This window comes from Nanorana parkeri, unplaced genomic scaffold, assembly GCF_000935625.1.
Source record: "Nanorana parkeri isolate BGI_ZX_2015 unplaced genomic scaffold, ASM93562v1 scaffold8, whole genome shotgun sequence".
Lineage (NCBI taxonomy): Eukaryota > Metazoa > Chordata > Amphibia > Anura > Dicroglossidae > Nanorana > Nanorana parkeri.
In genome coordinates this window covers 2,808,326-2,830,766 of record NW_017306276.1, presented here as the reverse complement: position 1 = coordinate 2,830,766, position 22,441 = coordinate 2,808,326, and the positions used below count along the sequence as shown (strand labels likewise).

Sequence of the window (22,441 nt, the reverse complement as noted above, 5' to 3'; positions counted from 1 at the left end):
TCATGGGAAATTGTGATTAGGATTAGGCCTAACCTGCCCAATGTTCAGCCTGTGTGTGATCACCTTTATTTAAAATGGTTCCACTCAACAAGGAAACCGTTCATTTAGCTGTGATTGCTATAAAGTAAAATCTTATAGCATCTGATCTTCACTTCCTTCATAAATTTTGCTGTTCAGAGAATTCTCTTCATCCTATACACTTCCAGTTTTGTCAGATTGTTCTTCTCTCAGCACTGATCCTTGCACTGATACTGAGCCCTGCAGTGAGGTTGGGGCTGGTGAACGGAACCCCGGCACTAGGCAGGGGATGTATCACCAGGACAAGAAGTGTTTTTCCAAGATCTCTTTCAGACATTGGCATGGGAAGTCAAGGGAAAAATATAAATAGATGCACACTGAAGTTCTGCTTTAACTTTAACTTTGTTACTGGAGTCTGCCTTCTGGCCTGGTTCACACTAAGAGTTTGGTAGCACTTGTTCTGCCCTAAAGAACGCTCAAAAAATATGCCCCAAAAAATCACATTCATTTCTATGGCCCTGTCATATCTGAGCGTTTTGCCGCAACAAGCAAAACGCCTGTCGCTGAAAAAAGTACATTAATTACAGCTCATCTTGGCCCCATAGACTTAATAGGAAACACTTGAAAATGTGCGTTTGCTATGTTTTGTGCGCGTGTATGCTCATTTACATCAATGAGCTACAATCTGCTCACAATAAAACTGTGCAAAAAGTGCACAAACATGTGCAACAAAAACGTTTGTAGAAACGCACAAAAACGCTGTCGCCTAGGTGTGAACCCAGGCTAATCCCACCAGCTGCCATCCTCATACTTCTTATCAGTGTGCTATAGTTGGACAAGAGAGTGGCAGTAGTTGGACAGGTGGCAGGCAATTAGCGAGTCAAGGTGGCAGGTAAGTAAAGTCCCAGTTACAAAATCAACTTAAAACGTTACTTCTGCCATTCTGGTAGGACAAGCTTTTTGTGGTGTCTGCTCTTTAGGAAGGACTTTTAAATGTTTTTGACAAATTTACTCTTACTGCCTTCATGACAATAGCTGCATTATCTCAGGAAATCAGGACTGTGAAGTGACAGCCGAATAACTAGCATTGAAGGGGTTATAGCAGGGACCATTCTTGGGTGGCGTTTTAAAAATCCTAGAATATTTGCATATTCCGAAACTGGATGTCACCAAGCTAACAGAATTAATAGGGTGTTGCAGAGTCAAAAGTCCTAGGGGGCAGAATCATTACCAGGGTGAAAATTAGAGGTACTTTGCAGAGTCTTTGTTGTCTTTTTAAATTGACAGCTCTGGTTAAACCGATGTCTTAAAGTGTATTTTCTAATTTGTCCATGTGTACATTTTTTATCTGACAGCTTTGGAGATGGGGACACTATAACACCTCCTCCTCCATCACCCTTCTTCTCAGCCATCCTGGCTGCATTTCAGCCAACAGCATGCGATGATGCAGAGGAAGCATGGAGAAGCCATCTCAATCAACTCATGTCAGATTCTGATGGGTCCTGTGCTGTTTACACATTTCATGTTTTCTCCTCCTTGTTTAAGGTGTGTTCTGACTTGTGAATGAGGTGCATTAGGAGTGTGCTTGGAAATGTATGTTTTCTATATACAAAGCTTGTTGGCCTTCTGTATTAGGATGGAACGTAGGAGGCATTGTGGTATTGTCCATAGCAGCCACTCAGAGGTGAACATTCATTATCTAGCCTCCACTAGAAAAAATTGTTCTAATTTGTCTTTTATAAATTATAGTATAGTAGTGTAACATAAAAGCAGGATGATGGTTCTGAAAAAGTTTTGGTTGCAGCAAGTTTGGGTGCTATAATGGGCATTAATTACTACTTTGCCAGGCATGTAACAGTATACACATAAACTACACACACAAACACACACAACTAACTACAAATAGAAGCACTCAAGCACAAAGGGCCTGTTCACACCCATAGGATCTGTGTGTTTAGCGCTCACCATCACACAGTACCCCACTCTAGGTGCACTTGTGTGTTGTGTTGCCGTTCATTCTGATTGGCACCCCTTATCACCTCCTGGCAACTGTCCATGCATGCGTATCAGTGCACTGTGTGATACCGCAACAATGTGTGTGTTGAAAAATTAGTGCATGCGTTACTTTTTAGCACAGCACTGCACTGCAACACATATCTGACTGGAGGCAATGGCAATGCAGCACGACTAGTGTGCGAAACAATACACTGTGCTATAGCTTACACTAAATGCATGGATTCCTGTGCATTTAGTGCAACACTATGGTATAGATAGGCCCTAAGGAAGTGGTCTAGAGATGTTACCAAAGGTCTTCTGCATTACAGAACAAGTCAAGCTACATGTGACTACTACTAGCTACACATAAAAGGCCTATCCACCTAGCAGCCGATGGAAACACGTTCATTCAGTTTGAGCTGCACTGTATAGAACTCCTTGGGAGTAAATAAGTTACAAACTTAGATGCAGATCAGACTGCCTGTCCGTTAGCAGAAAGCCTATACTACAGTTTCTCTGTGTTTTTGCTACATCCGTACCTGTAAACTTTGGTAGCAAAATTAAATAGATTTGCAAAGTTCTGTGGCAGATTTAACACCGTAGATTAGACAGATTTTCCCCTAAAACAAACGCACAATTAAGAAACTGTCACGGTCAAATGGTATTCTGTCACAGTTCTACTTTAGAGCAGCTGTGGGAGGAATTTATGAATAAAGCTGCCTAATTAAATCGATTTGTCTGGAATCTGTCTCACTGCTTCTGCATAGCACTGCCTTCCCGTGTGACAGATTTGATCAGAATCCTCTCTTGTCTTTTTACTCTTTTGTGCCAGCAGGGCACAGTGACAGGAGTTTTGGCATCTACAGTACATAGAATGGCAGTCAATAAATGATCTACACTCTTTTCATGAGAATAAAAACTGAGCCCTAAGAAGAAACTTGCAGCTGATTGTAAAAGTTCCATATTTGTAGTTTCACTGAAACTGGTCATTTGCTGAGAATATTTTATTTGCTTGAGGGAACCGATACAACTCTGAGGAATCTTTGACCTAGTGGCTGACTCAGTTCCAAAGTATTTATAGATTACTAAAACTAAGCAGTGCAAAACATATTTGTTATTCAGTTTTTACCTTCTGGTGTCAGTGCAACATCACGGGGAGTATAAGGCTACAAAACAAAGTACACCACCCTGTTTTGGCAGAGGTGGAAAGTATGCTCTGCTATAAATACTGCCTGGCCAATAAAAGTCACACACGCTAATATTTTGTTGAACCGCCTTTAACTTTGATTGCGGCACTCATTCGCCGTGGCATCATTTTGATATCACAAGATTAATTTCTGTCCAGAGTTACATTACTTTTTCACCAAGATCTGGTAGTGATGATGGGAGAGTCAGACCACTGTGTAAAGTCTTCTCAAGCACATGACAAAGATTCTCAATGGGGTTAAGGTCTGGACTCTGTGGTGGCCAATCCATGTGTGACAATGATGTCTCATGCTCCCTGAACCACTCTTTCACAATGTGAGCCCGATGAATCCTGGCATTATCATCCTGGAATATGCCCAACGTGCCATCGGAAGAAAAAATCAATTGATAGAAAAACCTGATCATTCAGTATATTCAGGTAGGCAGCTGAGCTAATTTTTCGGGGGCATAATGTTGCTAAACTTAATTATCCAATGTAAGGCTCCGATCTGTTTGCTAAATTGAGGTGGTGACTTTTTGTGTCCAGGGAGTGTAGTAACTAATAAAAAATGTGTGTTCCACATATACTGTATGTCATGTACTTGCTATCAAATGTTTCATTTCAGGAAGTCTGTGCCCAAAGTGTTTTACATGTAGCAGTTTGATAAACCTACATGTTTGTGCCAACTCTGTCAGTGCTGAGCTTAATACAATGCAATGCAATGCTAAATGAATTTAAGGCATTTGAAATAACTGCATGATTCACAATTGTTTCTAGGGAAATTTTGTAGTCTCGTAAATGGGAAAAGCAAACACTTCCTTGCATTGTTTTAGCCTGTCCCTTTTCCTAGAAATTTCCTTTTAAATATTTTGTTGATTGTTTCGTGTAGCCGGTAATGTGTTTCTGTATTAATTTTCCTCCATGAAAGCACCATATCACTTCTGGATTGCAGTACCCACAGAGGCAAGAGACACAGATGTAAAAATTAAAATGGATCCCTTTATATGTAATATAAAAACCTTTTTCTGTCCTATTTAGGAATTGAGGTGCCCTTTTTATAAAATAAAATTGGGTAACATTTCACCCTTTTCAGTTCTTATAAGCTTCGTTGAGCAGCCTTTCTCAACCTGGGGTGCCTTCTGGCTTCCTCAGGGTTGTGTTGAAATGATCTATTCAGAAGAGGATAGCAGTTCACCTCCTTCCAGGCCTTATCCGCCTCCTCTGCTATAGTGCCACAGCCACGGATCCTGGTGTGATGGTAGGATGTGTAGAGGGAACTGAGAAATCTAATGTGCAGGGGGCTCCTAATGTAAAAGGGGGGACTCTAATGTGAATAAGGTGCTCCTGATGTCAGGACAGAGGTTTTATTTGATGGTGGGGGGGATCATGATGTGAAAGGGGATCCTGATGTGAAAAAGGAAATGGAGGATGGCAAGGAGGGGGTCCTCTGAGGTGTAGAGGGGAGCCCCACTTTTTTGTGGGTTCCCACTAAAATCCATGCCTGACCCCTATCTTGGATATGGGTCTGGTATGTATTTTGGAGGGGCCACACTTTATTTATTTTTTTACATTTTAGACTAGGATGCCTTAATATTTTGAATATTTGTAAAGGGTACTGTGACTGAAATAAGGTTGAGAAACGCTGTATTAGAGGTTCAAACCAGAGACGATCAAACAGACAAATGATTGTAAAGGCTCAGCAGCACTACCCTCTCTAGTTGCATCCTAGGAGGGTGCATTTTTAATGCAGTGGAGATTCCATGTACATAAAATTACTGAAAATGTGTACGTCTAACATATTAGATACAACAGTGCTGTAAAGTGTGGTATAGATTTGTTTTTCAATTACATTTTTCGTGGTGAGGTAAGACAGGGGATGTCTGCTGCAAAGATTTCTAGATTCCTGTGGCTGGGATCACAGGTGTATGAGAACAGCTGCAGCTGAGAAGCCTGCACAAAGCAATGACGTGCTGACAGCAGCCGTGGCTGTCCACCGTTGTTCCCCTGAATCTGCACATTCCAGCGGTTACTTGTGGTTAGGGACAGATGACCGATTCTGTACGCAGATTGCATCCAGGGTTCTATATCTGTTCCTAACCGCTGGATATGTGCCAAGACATGAGACGCCTGTTGCTTTGTTCAGGCTTCCCAGCTGCATCTGTTTGCATATTACTGTTATCCCAAATAAAGGAATCAAATTATTGCCACAGAAATCCGCTATCTGGCCCTAATCACATGTGTAAATAAGCCATTAGAGTTGATATCTGGCTGCCATTGGTTAGTTCTGAGCTATTATCATAGGCTAACTGGAGCTTGTTGTACTTTGCAGAGTATACAGAAGAGGTTCTGCTTCCTGACATGTGATGCAGCTTGTTACCTAGGAGACAGTCTTCGTGGCATTGGGTCAAAGTTTGTGAGCACATCGCAGCTACTGACACTGTGCTCTGAATGCCCAACACTGTTTGTAGATGCAGAAACAGTAAGTATGGTCGTGAACATGATAACAATCAGAATTCAGGGAACCAAAAGAGCTGCACATGGTGCCTAGAAGCAGCCAAACTACATAAAATCTAATAAACAGGTGGCCATTTTTAGAGATGTATTACCATAATGGTACCAAATTTGTCTTTCTTTATATCAGTCTCATTTTCTTAATGGACCTTAATAAGTATCACTTTAATTAGGGATGCACCGATACAGTTTTTTCGGTATCGAGTACCGACATTTTGCTTTCAGTACTCGCCGAGTACCGATACCGATGCTTCCGCTGGCATGGAGCTGGCTTCCCGGGCAATCAGGAAGCCGGGCGGCAGGGAATTACATGTTGTTTGGCCGGGAAACCCACTTTCCAGCCAATCGGCACCGAGCTGGCTTCCCGGTCTATTAGGAAGCCAGTTGGCGAGTGATGACCGGCCTCCCAGCTTCCTGGTTGGCCGGGAAGCCGATCCATGCTGATTGGCTGGAAAGCTGGCTTCCCAGCCAAGCAGCATAGGGCCGCCTTCAGGGAGACAGGTAATTACTCGCCACCCGGCTTCCTGATTGCCCAGGAAGCCGGCTCCAAGTTCCCCTGTGCACTGCCGGTCAGAGGAAATCTTCCTCTGACTGGAAGTTCCAGTATCGGGGAAGGTATCGGAGCATTTGTGCAAATACGAGTACTTGCCCAAATACTTGGTATCGGCACCGATACTAGTATCAGTATCGGTGCATCCCTAACTTTAATTATAATATTGTATATAGCCATGCAGCTATTGGGTGTGACAGGTGCAGTGCCTGGCACAATGTAGCAAGTTGTGCAACTATCGCCTTTGTTTCCACATTGGGGAAATGTCTGCTCTCTTTTTTGCCAGGATGCAATGGAAAATCTCTTCGACAGGTAGTAGGAAACCAGCTGCACTCCTGACCGGAATGATAATAAACCTGCTGAGCAGGTGGGTGCTTTTAGCGACCACGGACGGCACCGTGAACAATAAGGAAGTAGCAAAAATTGTCACCAGCACACCAAGAGATTACTGCAAGAAGTAATGCTTGTAGAAGTAATGGTGTGCTGGTGACAATTTTTGCTACATCTCTTCAAGAGAAACACAGCCAGAAACAAAACACATTCTTAGTATGGTGGGGAAGGGTTTGAACTTCTGAGAATGTTTTTATTGCTGGCTTTGTCTTCCTGTCCTGACCATACCTGGATGCTTCTGGATAGACATCAGGACCAGAAGTTGGGGAGCAGTTCAACAAGTGTTGCTGCTGACTGGTCTGCCCAGAAATGTGATGATCTTGGTTGTGATCAATGTTAAGTTGTGTTATTCAGCTTACAGTATAGTCAGATTACTGCCCACACACTGAGTCATATGCGGTATAGAACCTCAGACTGGTCATATGAAGAAACATGGCACCTGAAATAGTAATCTCTCCCGCACCCTGGGTATCCTAGTCATACAGAGTACATCAGATTCATCCCATAAAACTGTACTCCCCCTTTGGGAGCTTCGATTCTCATGGATCACAAATCTTTATCTGAGAACAATCCTTTTTTATTTATAGATTATTTTCTCTGCTCTTGAATGGTGACTGATTTCCAGTCAACACGTAATGATCAGCAATGCACTAAATATGTTGAGAACTGTATCATGATTTTTTTTTTAGGCAATGGGAATAAAGTAATTGCTGAGGAAAGTATTTGTTTCAGAAATATATCTAAAAAGTGGTTAGTCAGTTATGCATGTGTTACATACACATGTATAAATAGCACTAGTTAAATCCAGGGGGGTCCTCATAATTATCCTTCTAACAGGCTATCAGCTCAGTCGGCCGGCACCTTCTAACAGGCTATCAGCTCAGTCGGCCGGCACCTCCTAACAGGCTATCAACTCAGTCGGCCGGCACCTCCCACCCAGCTGGCAGCTCGGCCGGCCAGTGTTCCCCCTTCTCTTGGCCACCTCAGGCAACGAATAAGGTAGGGACAGACCCGGTTAAATCACACAACACAGTATGACACTGCTTGTCTGGTGTCTGGCTTATAGAAACATTTTGGTTTCAGTATGTTATGGAATAGTAATTACCAGGATGACATATTGGATGGGCTGTGCGGCTAGTAAATACAGTCAGTCGGGGTGTTTAAATGCACAACTAATAAAGATGCATTTTACTTACAGCTGTTATCCTGTGGACTTTTAGAAAAGCTAAAGTTCAGTGTGCTGGAACTGCAGGAATACCTGGACACATACAACAACAGGAAGGAAGCCACAGTCTCTGTAAGTATCTGAGGTTCAGTTCGCTCAGAAATGTACTATAATACAGCTTACCAGTCCTTAAATGTTGTGGCTGCATTAGTTTTCTTATTTCTGGCTTATTTTCACCAGGTGATCCTGCCAATAATAAGCTTCCTCTCCTAGGCTAACAACACTCGCTCACTGTACTGTATCTGTGTATGAGAAGCATTCTTACCCTGTGTTATTGCGACTACAGAACACCTCCCCTTCGCCATAACATAGGAGAAAAGTGTTTCATAGAGGTGAACTGTAATTAGACCGGTCCCTACAGCCTCTCTCCACCTCCGCTCCAGCAGTCATAGGTCCTGCGAGTCATCACGTTCTGGACAGTGTATAGGATGTGAGGACACCAAGAGACATTCCTTCGCTGGAGCGGACAGAGGCTGCAGGGGCTGGAGCAGCAGCCAGCTGGCTCCGAGGTTCAGGTGAATATAACTTTTTTATTTTTGTCCCTAGAGGAAAACAAGCACTTAACCCTTGCAGTGTCAGGGGGTAGCCCCACTGTAAGGGTTAAGAATATTTATGCCCGGAGTTCTTCTTTAAGACCACAGCTCACACAGTCATTCTCCACAAGAGATTGTCAGTTTGATTGAATTTTCCCAACCAGTCATTGTTGCTCCTATTGCATCAGGACAGCATGAAAGATGTAAGGAGGAATTCATGGATATGCATGTTCATGAAGTACACCCATGTAAAGTGTATGAGCTAACAAAATAGATCAGATATTTGGTTCATTTTAGTTAACCATTTATTTGCAGAGTGTTGATAGGTTTATGTTTGGACAACTCCATACATAAAAATGCAATGTTTACCTATGTATTCCATAGAGCACATATAATTATGTCAAATATTTATTTCTTATCAGTGGCTAAAAAACTGTAAATCAACATTTGCGGGGGGCTCAAAAGATGGAGTGATCACATGTCAGCCTGGAGACTCGGAAGAGAAGGTAAGGAAGTATACTTCAATCTTTACAGTAAAGCAGATCACATACACACATATCATCCCACTCACCATAACACATTTAATGTATTCAGTGTAAAAATAACAAGTGAAAATAATGTATCTGCAAGACACAGCAATGCACAGTTTACCCAAAAAATCAAAATAATCGGATATTTTCCTGAAGTTTGGTAATTTTACTGATGGTGATCAGTTGTGACAGACATTTAAATGAGAATTCCAAAACTGGATGGATGGGACTCCTGAGTAAAAAGCTAAAGGTGACTTTCAGCACTTTGATCTGTCCTATCACTGATCCTCTCCTCTGTCATTTCCAGTGTCTCTTCATGGCTGTTGTTGTCATAGAGGACAGATGTCTGTAGTGAAATGCAAGTGAAGTGAATAGGGGTGTTATGAAAAATAGAAATTACGCCATTACCAAAGATAGTAACAGTAAGCATTTAGCTTTCCTTTCTTGTCTTACCTGTAGAGCTGCATAATCCTCTTTTTTTTTTTCCTTTAAATAATTCTAAAACTGCAAACTTAAGAAGAGGGCATTTCGCCCCCTGCTGGGTCTTAATCGTAGAGACTGTATGACACAGGACCAAGTGAGTACAATTCCTAAAATGTTCTAGAAGCCTTAAAGGAGAACCTCTGATACCATGTCTGCATGTATTACTAATTACATCATGGGTGTAACTTTGCTGGGCACCTATACAAATTATATGGCAGGACCCCCTGACAGTCCCCACAATATACAAATATCTCAACCAATGTAAGAAACCTGTGAGCATGACATTCTCTTTTATAAACACATGATAAAACATGTATCGGTGCACTGACAGAGATATGTGGCCAGTGTTTGTGAACTAGAAAGATGCATGTTTCCCTCTAGGGTTTATGGCCTGTTTGCAGTTGCTATCTTTATTTTTTTAAGTGTTGGAGTCCCATATGTGAAAGACAATTATCATTGATAGGTTCTGTTGTACTTTTTCTATGCAGGCATCCAAAGCTAAATTAAATTTGCCATCAGCACCTTGGCTTTATTCAGAGGGTTTCATCCTCAACTAAGTTGAAATTTAATGGAATTCTTAGTTAAAATATAAATCCAGGCTTTACCAGGGACCCTTGTATGATTGTACAATGCTGTGTGATTGCATGGCGTGGTAGCAATATGTCTTGTTTTCTTTAACTCATTTCATTCATTTGTACGTTAATGAAATTAGTTTTACCTGGTTCTGTTTATGCAAAAGTCAGGATGTGCTTGACACAAGTTGCATCAGGTTCCGCCAAGATTGTACGTATGTCATATCTTTCAGTAATCATAGCATGCAATAGCGGCCCTTGCTTGCAACCTTCATAATAGTCATCTCCCTGCTTATATAATCACCTTTTGTTTTTCCAATAAATACATTAATTCCATGTAGCTAGAATTAAGCCGACACGGCTGACTCAGATATTTTCTCAGGTGACAATATATACCAACTGGCTAAGGTATATATGCTTAGTATTATCACACATTCCCTAACTAACATTCTGAGTCACTGCTGCTTGTGCTTAATTGAATGTTCCTATGGCACATTGTAACCATCTCTGTACTCCTTTTGCTGTAAAGTGGGCCCCTGTCTTAACAACAGCAGCAAATTCAGCCAGAAAAAAATAGAGAACTTACTGAAGGGGCTATATTAAACTATGTGGATCAGTGTTGTAACAATAGCCATTGTAGCTCGTGTGATTGTATCAGGACGGGGATTACTGATAGAGCTCTAAAACTCGACTCAAAACATATCTCTCCATTTTAGGAGGAGAAGGATGGAGTTAAAGAAGAACTAGTGTGAGAGTGAAATACACTCCTCCCCACAATTAGAGCCGGCGTGTGATACTGAAGCTATCATACGTTGGCTCTATAGATCGAGAACTGAGCGATCACATACAGCTGATCTCTCATTTCCTGATCTTCTCCCTGCAGAATGTCAGTCACCTCTTACCACAGGGATTCCCCCTCCCCTCTGTTCCTCCAGTGCTCATTGAAGGGGAGAGGGCAGGCACAGCTCTCTAGACACAGAGCCAGCTGCCAATCAGGTGGTTGGGGGGTTCCCGACAAAATTGGCTGCACTTTTCCCGGCCGGTGCGGTGTCAGCATATAACAGGAAATGTCCCGCTTTATGCTGAGTTTGGGTCACAGGAGGACATAGTAAGCGTCCTCCTGTGACCCTAAAGAGAACTATGGGCAAAAAAGGTTGGGCCATGGTTCTCTTTTGAATCATCTCTGTCCATCTGTCCTCCAGTCCCAACAATTGTTCATATTTTGTCGATATTAACACAGCTAACTAAATTGCATTAGGCTTAGGCTTAATCATCCATATAAGAATACCCCATTCTGTCAGAGCGAAGGCTCTGATGAAGGGTAGATGGGTGAGTATACTCTATTGAGGGGGTGGTCTATTAGGAGGCACAGTTACTTTTTCCTTAACAGTTAAATGACAGTAGCTCTTTGGGACAATGATAATGGCATCTTGATGGAGAAGCCAAGCTCACTCTGTGATACCTGTGCTTCAGGTGGAGTTAGATCTTTCTGACGCTGACCTGGGCAGGGGATTAAACTCCTATTGCATTCCAGAGAAGGAACTGTGGAAGGCGAAAAGAACCTTTCCGAAATCCTTCAGTTCTGGAGGACCCTGAATTTAAGATTTTTTTAGGGTAATTTTTATTGAATTTTGCAGAAATAACACCAATTAGGAAATGAGAGCAACAAAACGAAAATTTAAATTAAGGGAGGGGGAGCAGACACATGTACCAAGGTGTAGCGGTCATATGGTACCAAAGTAAGAGATGTAAAATATGTTTTCAAGCCCATAGACTTCAGTATAAAATTTCTAATCGTGGAATATATAGCATGGAATGAACATGTATGCAGGAGCAAGTATAAAAGAGAGTAAAATAACCCAACAAGGGCCTATGAAACAGGTCATATTAAAGACATTACAAAGAAGATTCTACTATTGCGTAGGAAGAGGTCCACAATCCCCAGACCTTGTCAAGAAGAGATGGATGACCTCTATTTTTATACGTTGACTGTAAGATTTTTATGTGAAAACCCTTCATGATGCATCTTATTCAGCTTCATGTCAAACTTAATTCTCCATAAAAACATATGTAGAATACAGAATGACTTGGGGCTGGGAAAGGCCAGCTTTGCATAGAGAGTCAGGTTAAAATGGTCAACAGTTTTTGCAAGAATATAATAACCTTTATGGGAAAAACTTTAATCTCTTCATCAGCATGATTTTACAGCCTATTCAGTATTAAAAGAATCTAAGTCTATCAATTTCAGATGTGTTTTAGTTCATAAATATAATTACCCCCCATTTTATAAAACTGTTTGCCCATAACAGCTGATCCCTTGTTTGCTTGAATGGTTAACACTCAATGTTTGCTGTATTGCAACATTGTGCTTTACATATGTGCCTTATGTTCCATTTGCTTCGGGACTGTGAACCATGCGGAGCAAAGAAATGGATAAAAAGGAGGGGGGGAATTGTCATATGAGCTGCCAAAGTCATGTGGCCAGCCACTCCTCCAATAACAGAGTTGTCTTTGCAACAATAATTAAAAGCGAACTCTGTGGGACACCGCAGGCTACACACTGTGGCCTGCGTTTTGTAAATGCAACATAAAATACAGGCCAGTGTGAATTTTAGATAGTGTTATCCAGTCTATGTTTTAAATTGGCCCTTAGTTTTGTAACAAATGTAAATGTAACCACTGTGACTCCAGCCTCTGGGCCCATTGACACTTTTGTACTGTATTGCAGTTTGTTTCCAGATATTGTGCTAAAGCCGGCCATTCATTTTTTTAATGGTTTTTCAAAGCAACCAAATCTGAACATAACCCATTTTTTCAAATGCAGCATACCACCCCACACAACATGTGGTACACTGCAGTGAAGGTGCATTGCCTTCTACTATTTTATTACCTTATGTACTGTATTGTGATATTTCAATACACCACAATACAGCAACGTGTAAGTGTGAATGGGCCCCAGTACATTTTAATGCAGATCACAAATTCTGTACCTATACAGACAACAGATACAATTTCATGTTATAGTGAAGCCAGAGCTGTCTTAAGTCACTGACACTTTTCTTTGATTAGTTCCACTTGAGACACCACTTGTAATGTTTTCATGCCACAGTGCCCACAAAAAGCCTTGCTCCCACAATAATTCCTATTGGCTGCTGATCACGGCTGTTCCTTGTAGTACACGGGGAACCAGGTAAAGGAAATTAAGTTTCCGATGTTGGCTCTGTTTTAGTGCCTTTACCAGCCGTAGATAGCTGGGAGCCATTAGGTAGAAGAAACACTATTTCTGGCTCTGGCTCAGGGGACCATCTTAAACAAATTCTCAAACTGAATAGGCCCTACCTTCAAGTACACGAAGGCATGAGATGAATCCCCGCCAACATTTCTTGGGGCAGGTTTGTAAAACTTGTGCAAGTATTGTTTCCTCCAAGGTGCTGCAAAAGTGTCAGCATGTTCCTCCCCTACCCAGCCAAGCAGTCGTGTATATGCAGTAAGACCCTTGTTCTTACCGGCATTTATGACCATGTTCTGATGTCTTTGCCCATCTTTAGGGAACAGGCTAAGGAGAGTTCCCTTAATACATTTACACATGCTTGGTTCAGCTCTTTAAAGCCTAACTTCAGTCAATTTGTTTTTCATTTTCGATAGAGTAGGAAATTCTTAAAATCACTGTCAGGTATTAATTCCTATCTATCACTTTGATGAGGAGGTTTTCCCCCACTTCCTGTCCTGATTGTACCTTTTGAGGCTATGATGGAGCAGCTGCCACCAGAACAGACATACACAGACTGCAACAAACACACGGTCATAAACTCTATGGCCTTCCTTCACTAAAAACATGATTTAATTTTTGCCTGTGTCTGAGTTGGAGGGAAGGAAGTGAGGGGAAATTTCCCAATAGTGACGCAGACAATAAAAACCTGATAGAGGCCCTGACCCTTTGGTGCCTAATCCAAAAATGAAATGAGAGGTTTTAGCTGGAGTTATCTGAATTTAGGCAGGAACAGACTGATTGCTTTAGATAGTAAAAGAGAGCAGGCCAAGGTCTGGGAATGTTATCTGGTATTATATATTAGTGTGTGTGCATATATTCATGAGACACACTTGTACTACAAGTGACCCTAACCTGTCCAGTTCCTGACAAACAGAACAGTGTTGCTTCAGCCTGAAATTCAAGTTTTCATAATAAGTATTGTGGAAAACGTGACATTGGGGCAAGTAAAATATAAAGTCAGTTCCACTGCTAACAATAGTGATGCCGATTCCACTGTGTTATTAGACAGCTGTCCGTATTGGGGCTCTTACACGACAAACTTGAAACAAGGAACAATAAAAGTGTTACTTCTAGCAACCAGCTTCTCCATTTCACTGTCAAACTATAGGAAAAATGACATCTGGAATCTGGTTGCTGTTGGTAACATCCGTCCTTTCCTTTCCGCTTCTATTTTTCAAGGCCTATTCTTCTTACTACTTAAAAACAGTAACAGCTTTCCTCACTGTGACACTGGGCTTTGTTTATGGCGTGTCTGAAAGATGGACTGTCTGTGCTTCCATTAGCAAACATGTTCTTAGTGTTATTTATCAAAAACGAAACAAAGGAAAGGGTTAAGAGGGACAACGCAGTCCGTGTTTCAGGCCTACTTGTACACAAAGTCCACTGTTTTCATAAAAGAATGTTTGTTCTCACTAGTCTGGTGTTCCTGTCACTATTTTACTGAGCTTGTGTAGCCATCCTGCATGCTTTAGGTATAACATCTTTTCAACCCCTCCGAAGGTTGAAAAATGGCCGCTAGCACTGCTTAGCGTGTAGCTGTGACAGATCTGTGTTCTTTGTGTTGCATGCATTGACTTGACACTGTCCTCTCTTCTCCTGTTCTTTCACTCCATGCTCCCTGACTAGCAAATGGAATCTCTTGCAGTAAGTGTCCATTCTTTACTATATTCTCATTGGAGTAAGTGTCCCTTCTGTACTATATTCTCTTCCATCTGGAACTGTTCTCTTACATTGTTTCTAAAACAAGAAAAGTTCTGTGTAACAGAGGTAATTCTAGCAGAGGTGGAGGCCAATCTAGGTGTCAAAGGTTGTTCCTACAGACTTCAATAATGGAAATCCGACCTTGCGGATAGGTGTAGGTTTGAGTCATATTTGTGGTTCTATGCATATTTGAAGCAGATTTATGGATCTACACATATTGAAAACAAACAGACTTTTGTACATGTATTTTAGGTCTAACCCAGTATTTAGATAACTAGAAATTTGTGATAACACAGACTTGTGCCTTATGTCTTAGGCCTCATGCACATGGCTGTAAAATAAAACACACTGCAAAGTGTTTTTTGTTTATGGATCTGAATGCAGGTATATTGTTTTCAATGGAATTATGCACACAGGTGCATAAAAATGCTCTACATTCAGATCTGAAGCACAAAACCGAAAAATCTGCATCTGAGGACATTCATTTTTTGTGCATAGGCTTGTAAATGCATGTATATGTGTATACACGCATATGCATAAGTGCGTAAATGGAATCCAAACAAGAAAATGACAGTGAAAACAGAGCAGAGGGAATGGAATGAGAAATGTATGCATTTCCGTGCAAGCTTTTTACTGATCAAGACTCAGGAATTTCTTTGGCCAGAATAAAATGTGTATATGATCTTAGGGCCGTATAGTGTCACTAGAGACCCATGAATGAGATGGTTCTAAACAAAGCTGAGTTTAACTGTTATGCTTTAAAAGGAAAATCTAGTCCCTGTAAAGCTTCTTTGAGATATAAATAACAGTTTATTGTAATGAATCACTGTGTGCTGTTATTGTGAAATCCTTGCACCGTGTGTAGTGTGTAATCTTGTCATATGGCCTCATTACATATGGAGGCATTGCTTTCTTCTTAGCCATGCTGCACAGATATGGGGCTTTCCTCCAATATGCTGCTAGTGTCAGAATGACTAATAGATTGTGCAGCGCCTTTCATTCTTGTCTCTACTCAGTAGAAGAAGGAAGGATCAGATTCTGATCACAGACACTCGTCACCCCAAGAGGTCACAGGAGGTCTGATGATTACTAGCAATTCTCTATACCAGGACCATTGCTTGGTATTATTGGGCGATTTATGGTCACCTTATTGTTACTTACTCACAATAAAAGTTTATTGGTCTGGAGACTGAAAATATGCTCTCTACATGGAGTTGCCAATATTTCATTTCAACAGTGATTAATATTGGGGGTTATGTGACTGACATGAAATGCATATAACCACTAGGAGGAGAGTTTATGTATCTGTAGTACAGCTGTTCATGGATGTAATACCTGGAAATAAAAAGAAATCACCGTAATCGCATTAATCCTTAACGTCCTGTCTTTATATGTGCACACTTAAAATATACTGCGTTAGGTCTTTGGACATGACTGGGCTGTATAATTGGCTGTGTTCTTGTCCATATTTATGATTCATTTCTGCAGCTCAGAGATTTTAATAAACAAGCACTGCAGAAAACCAATTTGCAGCCACATCCACAGGAATCCACCTCCTCCCAGCATCCTATTTGTGCTCTTATCTGTGTCTGGTATGCGGGCAGCAGCTTGAACATCATTTGAGCATAACCAGAGAGCTTAATATTACAAGCTGCACATAGGTCTAAGCTGTGATCTATCTAATCCTGATTTGGTTATACACAGGAGTCTATATCAAACAGACTGCCTTAACTGTCATCAACATTAGGCCTAAATGCCAGTGCTTTGGGCTGGACCACCTTAGATAACACTTAGAATGCTTTTTGTTTGATCAAATTATGAATACTTAAAGGCACCCATTGGTTTGGCGGCGATTATTTCTATACTTTGAGATTTCAGCAGCAGGCAGTGAAGATAATGTAGTCTAATATCACAGATCTTTGTGAAATATGGAGGTTCCTGTAAGTGTGGAACATTCGATGTTGCCACACAGAGTACAGAAGCATTGTATTTTGTCTGAAAACCCTCTTAAAGGTAATAAATTGCATTTACAATAAATTTGTGAGGCAAAGGTTTGCTTTAAAAAGTTGATGTGTGTCACGAAATCTGAACAAGTACATTTTGACACTCAAATAAACGCCAGTTGGCTGGATCAGAAATATTTGACCGGCTGCACATTTTCCCATTGTGAATAGTGATTTTGTGTCAACTAAGTTTTTCCCTTTCAGAGCCTATGTGCTGTGTCTGTCTATCAAATCTACAGAGGGGTCTTCATTTGTATCTGGGCGTAGGCTGTCAATGACCTATGCCTAGTACAGTCATATACTGTATGTTGGTAAACAAATTATGTTCATTTGCATAAACGTAGCAGAATGAATTATGTGCATTGTGCATGTAATAAAAACATTGGCATGTACGGAATAAAATGTATTTGTGAACATTGTCTAATGCAGCAGGAAAAATGTATACTGTATTCTAATATAAATATTTGTTCATCTGATTGCAGCAATTGGAACTGTGTCAACGATTGTACAAGCTTCACTTCCAGCTGCTGCTGCTTTTTCAGTCTTATTGTAAACTAATTGGGCAAATCCATGAGGTCAGCACAATGCCAGAGGTAAGTAAGCCTGCTCAGTGTATTGTATTCATATATACAAGCCCTGGTTCAGTTATATCTGGGAAAGAGCAAGCACACGTTTAGTGTTTTACTGTCCAAAATATTTGAACCCCCCCCCCATGAAAAGAGGTTACATTAATAGACAACCTGTCACCCCCATATGTTGGAATTCACAGTCGAGGTTAATGATATTTTTTCAAAACAAACAAATTAAAGGGTATTTTTGTTGTCTGTGTCCCATTGTGGAGAATTCCTTTAATTTCCTGTTTTGGAGATGCAACAGGAAGTAAGGCCGCTTTTACACAGACCCCATCAGTTCCGATCAGCAGGGAATCTGTGTACGGATCCCCTGCTGAACGGAGCTGTTTCGGAGCACACTTGCGAATAGGGCGGGATTGCTCAGTCTTACAAATTCCCCTCTAAGACTCATGCAATCAGCTGTGGGCCGGAGGCTTTGCACAATACAATGACAAACAACCACACTTAGCTGTTTGCATCCAAGTGCAGTCGGCCGCAGGTAATTACAGCATGCAGCACACAGGCTCATGTGATCAGCTGTGGGCCGGAGGCTGTGTACAATACAATGGCAAACAACCATACATGGACGTAGACTGTTTGCATCCAGGTGCAGTCGGACGCAGGTAATTGCAGCATGCAGACTCGTGATCAGCTCCAGGCAGGAGGCTCTGTACAATACAATGACCGCTGCTACCGCCTCCAGCTCTTTGCATGTAATTGCACATGCTACCATTACTGTGGCCGATTGCACCTTGATGCAAACAGTCTGCATCCAGGTACAGTCGACTGTTATTGTGTTGTACAGGGCCTCTGGCCCCCAGCTGATCACAAGTCTTACTGAGGAATTTGTGAGACTCAGCAATCCGGCCCCATTTGCAAGTGGAAGGTGGTCGCCAAGACACTAGAGAGGGTGAATCTACCTAGCAGACAGCAAAAAAAGACATGATAGGGGTCTACCCCTTGCCTCCTCTGTCCAAAACTACAACAAAGAAGTTGGGTTATACATACACAAAGGTATAAATAGCTTCAGCAAAAAAGCGAGTACAGGCAACTATCACAGCTAGAGATGTTATTACATATAGAGGTTTATTGTAGGTGTACTTTATATATAGAATCAGAGGTTGGAGCTGACAACTCATCACTAGAGATGAGCCTGGGCTTGGTTTGAACCCAGTTTGCCTGAGTTCGCCTAAGCCCATTCAAATCTCTGACTGCCACCCCCCACCCCAACCTGATATGTTGTGGAGAGGCGCATGCCCCACTTTGCCCCGACCACAACTGCCGACACTGATTGCATGGGAGGAGGAAGTGGCGGTCAGAGTTTTGAGCGGGCATGGGCCAACTCAAGTGAAATTAGTTTGCACCAAGCCCAAACTATTCTCTACTCATCACCGTAGGGAACAGTGTTGTACAGCCTAATAAAGATTAGAGGTGCTGGCCATAGACATTAGAAATTGAGCCTACTATCTCAGTTCATTTTACCACCAGCTGCGTAGTGATTGGCCGTAAATACAATGGGTTGCCTAATTAGGCCCTTGTACTACATAGTTGATGCTAAACCTAAAACTGGATTGTATATAACTGTCTTAACGTGCAAAATAGAGCAGCATATACAGTATGTAGTACCTAACCCCACAAAATAAATCTGCGCCTATCATGTCTCTACTACATCTTGCTGGTTCTATAACAAACTTTATAGAAAGAAATGGCTATACACAGCATCTAAAATTCCAATGTCTGCACGTGTGACTAGTAAAAGCACACACAGAGGGCTTGTCATTTTTTAGAATCTAATTGTATTGTGAGAATTAATTCCTCCTCTGTGGTAGGTTTGTAAAATGATATTTCCAGTAACACTTCTCATTGCTTCCCTTACAGCTGCTAAACATGTCAAGAGAACTAAATGAGCTTAAGAAGAACCTGAAGGAGGCCAGTATATACATTGCAGCAGAGTCTCTCAATATGGATGCCACCTCTTACGAGCCCACCTTCAGTTCCACTGAGTTTGCCATACAGTCCATGTTGGAATGTTTGAAAACGAATGAGCTTGGGAAGGCAATACGGCAAATTCGCCAGTGCAGGTGAGTCTACACATACAACATCAGTAGTAAGGTTGTCAGAACCCTGGTCTAGATTCTAATAGCAGTGCTCTTCAGGTCTGTAAATATGACCTTATAACTGTTTTACCTCGAAGCTCTGAAGCTGAGAGGCCTGCTAATATGCAGACTATCTGATCATTTCAATGGACACCAGTTTCTCCTGATGCAAAATATAGATAAACTGTGAGAAATTCTATTGTAAGTAGGGATGTACTGATACTAGTGCCAATACTGAGTATTCGGGTGAGTACGAGTACTCGCCCGAATGTTCCGATACTTACCCCCGATACCGGAACTTCCGGTCAGACATAAACCAATACTGTAATGTGTGCCTTACTGTAATCCATGGTAGTTTCCCTTCTCTTTGCTGCTCTTCCTTTTAAATCCGTATCTCTTCTCATGCTTGGGGAGAACTTCCCTTTGCAGCTGACTGCCTCTTCCTGTAGTGCTGGCTCAGGTTGTGAACCTTCACACAGACACCATGTATCCATTCCAGAGACAAGGCAGTCTGCTGCAAAACAGAAGTTCTGCCCAGCATGAGAACAGATACAGATTTAAAAGGAAGAGCAGCAAAGAGAAGGGAAACAACCATGGATTACAATAAGGCACACATTACAGTATTGGTTTATGTTAAAAAAATCTGAGGGTTTAATGTCACTTTAAATATAAACTAGCATCTGGTTGAAGAACACCTCCACTTTTATCTGGTTCTCTAGGTATTATGACCAAACAATATCAATTGAAGAACTCTATACAGCAGTTAATAATCTTGACCCAGTTAGAGATTTAATCTGTAAAATGGAACTGTAAGATCACTAAACAACTACAGACAGACAAGCACATTGCTGCACCACTTAATAATCAACCAATGCACATTTGTTTTGTAGGAAACTGTGGCCTAATGACATATTTGGAAGCGGTGCTGATGATGAGGTCCAAACACTACTGAACATCTACTTCCGTCACCAAACCCTTGGACAGACTGGCACGTATGCTCTGGTGGGATCCAACCAGAACTTGACTGATATCTGCACCAAGCTTATGGACCTGAACATGGAAATCCGGGACATGATACGTCGTGCCCAGAACTACCGCGTTGTCTCAACTTACCTCCCCGACGCCAGTGTCTCGAGCACTAATCTTTGACAAGAATCCTGTGCCGCTCAACTCTCCCCCGCTGGAGGTGCTGCCCTGCCTGACTGATATCACACAGTATCTACTCGGTGTTCCGAAGACTCAGTCACAACGTTATCATTCCTGCTGATTTCCAGCCTTACTGTCAGGCAAAGCAAGCAGGCTAATTGGATCTGTAGCAATACTGTAAGGACAGCAAAGGTTGAAGCTGCACCACAGCGGCCCAGGACGATCTCGCCGATGGCCTGTTGCTTTAGACAGCTCTTATTAGTTCAACGTAATACTTTATGTCTAAAGTGACTTCCATTGTGTACCAAAGCCTACTAATCTGAACCCTACTTCCTTTCTATAATCCTTAATCTTAGGATGGCAAATGTGCAATGTTTCCTTTACAGAAGAAATAAAAAAGAAATGATATATGTATAGTATATTTTTTGTTGCTCTTAATACTTTTAAAATACTTTTCCATTTCTGTCATCAGTTTGCAGGCAGAATGAGGCTGGCCGAAGAATACTGGTTATTGCAATTGGTCTATAGCTGAGAGCCTGTTCAGATGAAGGCTGACTGTATAATGAGATTGTAATTATCATGTACACTGTCATTTTGAGAAGGAATACTGTATTACCCGCTGCTACAATTGACATTTCCTACTGTCACTAGGCTACTGTGGCTGCGGTACTGGATCAGAATCAGTATCAGAAGCCCTGATTTGGTTTGAGTCATTTTTATTTAAAAAAGAAAAAAATCTGGCTAGTTTTTATCAAAAGAAAAATTGCTTTTTGGACTATTTATTTATACTATGAAAAAGGGGGCTGATATGACGACCATTCTGAAAGTGGAAGTTCCATGAATAACTACTCCTTTTTTCATCTGTCACGCATGTTTGTTTTTGTTTTTTTTTTAATGTATATTTGGATGATGCAAAGTCTGAATGTCACAAAGAGGAGTTCTAAGTTCTTTTTATTTAGTAGAAGAGAATTCTGATTTATTATATGCATATTATATTAATATATATATTGGTATAAATGTATGGGGTTTTTTTTCCTTCCTGATGTTAAGTGTGAACTGAATTGCATGTAATTCCTTCGCACATTTGAGGCATTTCCATTCATGAATAATCGATGTAATTTATTCACCTTGTACAGAAGACTTACAGTTTTGTGATGTAATGAAGACTATTTTTGTTGAGTACACTCGCTGAGATACATGATAAAGTTATTCAGTCACTACTGACAATGGAGTGCTTTTTTATTTGGTATAGTTTTGTTACAATGCGACTATTTTTAATGCAGACCTTTACCCCCCTTCACTAAAAATCACAGCAGTATACAGCTCCACATGCTGATTTAAACACATCTTACATTCATTAGTTAAACAAACTTGTTTTTCATTTACTTACAAATAAAGTTTATCTACTTCCTGGTCCAGTTCTGGCACAAATGATGTCATGTGCCCAAGTGTTGCATCCTGGGAAGGTTTCATCAGGAGAGCATTGCTGGGAAATCTCATCTGTAATGTCAGGAGATCCCAGGGAAAGGCATTTTCCTCCCCCGAGATCATGTGCATGGTCACATGTCCTAGTCACATGTGCCAGAGATCCAGGAAGTAAAGGGAGATGTAATTTTCTGC

At 41.3% G+C, this 22,441-nt stretch overlaps 1 protein-coding gene across 2 annotated transcripts in view; it reads left to right on the top strand.

The window, feature by feature from the left end:
• Positions 1 to 22,046, top strand: part of FRY (FRY microtubule binding protein) — a 257,245-nt gene extending 235,199 nt beyond the window's left edge. Inside the window, exons 56-63 of one of the 2 annotated variants that reach the window (XM_018554227.1) lie at positions 1,374 to 1,563; positions 5,529 to 5,678; positions 7,849 to 7,947; positions 8,831 to 8,914; positions 14,891 to 14,908; positions 17,451 to 17,561; positions 19,458 to 19,660; positions 20,566 to 22,046. In XM_018554227.1, the coding sequence (XP_018409729.1) occupies positions 1,374 to 1,563; positions 5,529 to 5,678; positions 7,849 to 7,947; positions 8,831 to 8,914; positions 14,891 to 14,908; positions 17,451 to 17,561; positions 19,458 to 19,660; positions 20,566 to 20,824 (1,114 nt within the window). In that variant the 3' untranslated portion in view covers positions 20,825 to 22,046. The remainder of the gene's footprint in view (positions 1 to 1,373; positions 1,564 to 5,528; positions 5,679 to 7,848; positions 7,948 to 8,830; positions 8,915 to 14,890; positions 14,909 to 17,450; positions 17,562 to 19,457; positions 19,661 to 20,565) is intronic. The other variant, XM_018554234.1, reaches the window with a different exon arrangement.
• The last annotated feature ends 395 nt before the right edge of the window (positions 22,047 to 22,441 follow it).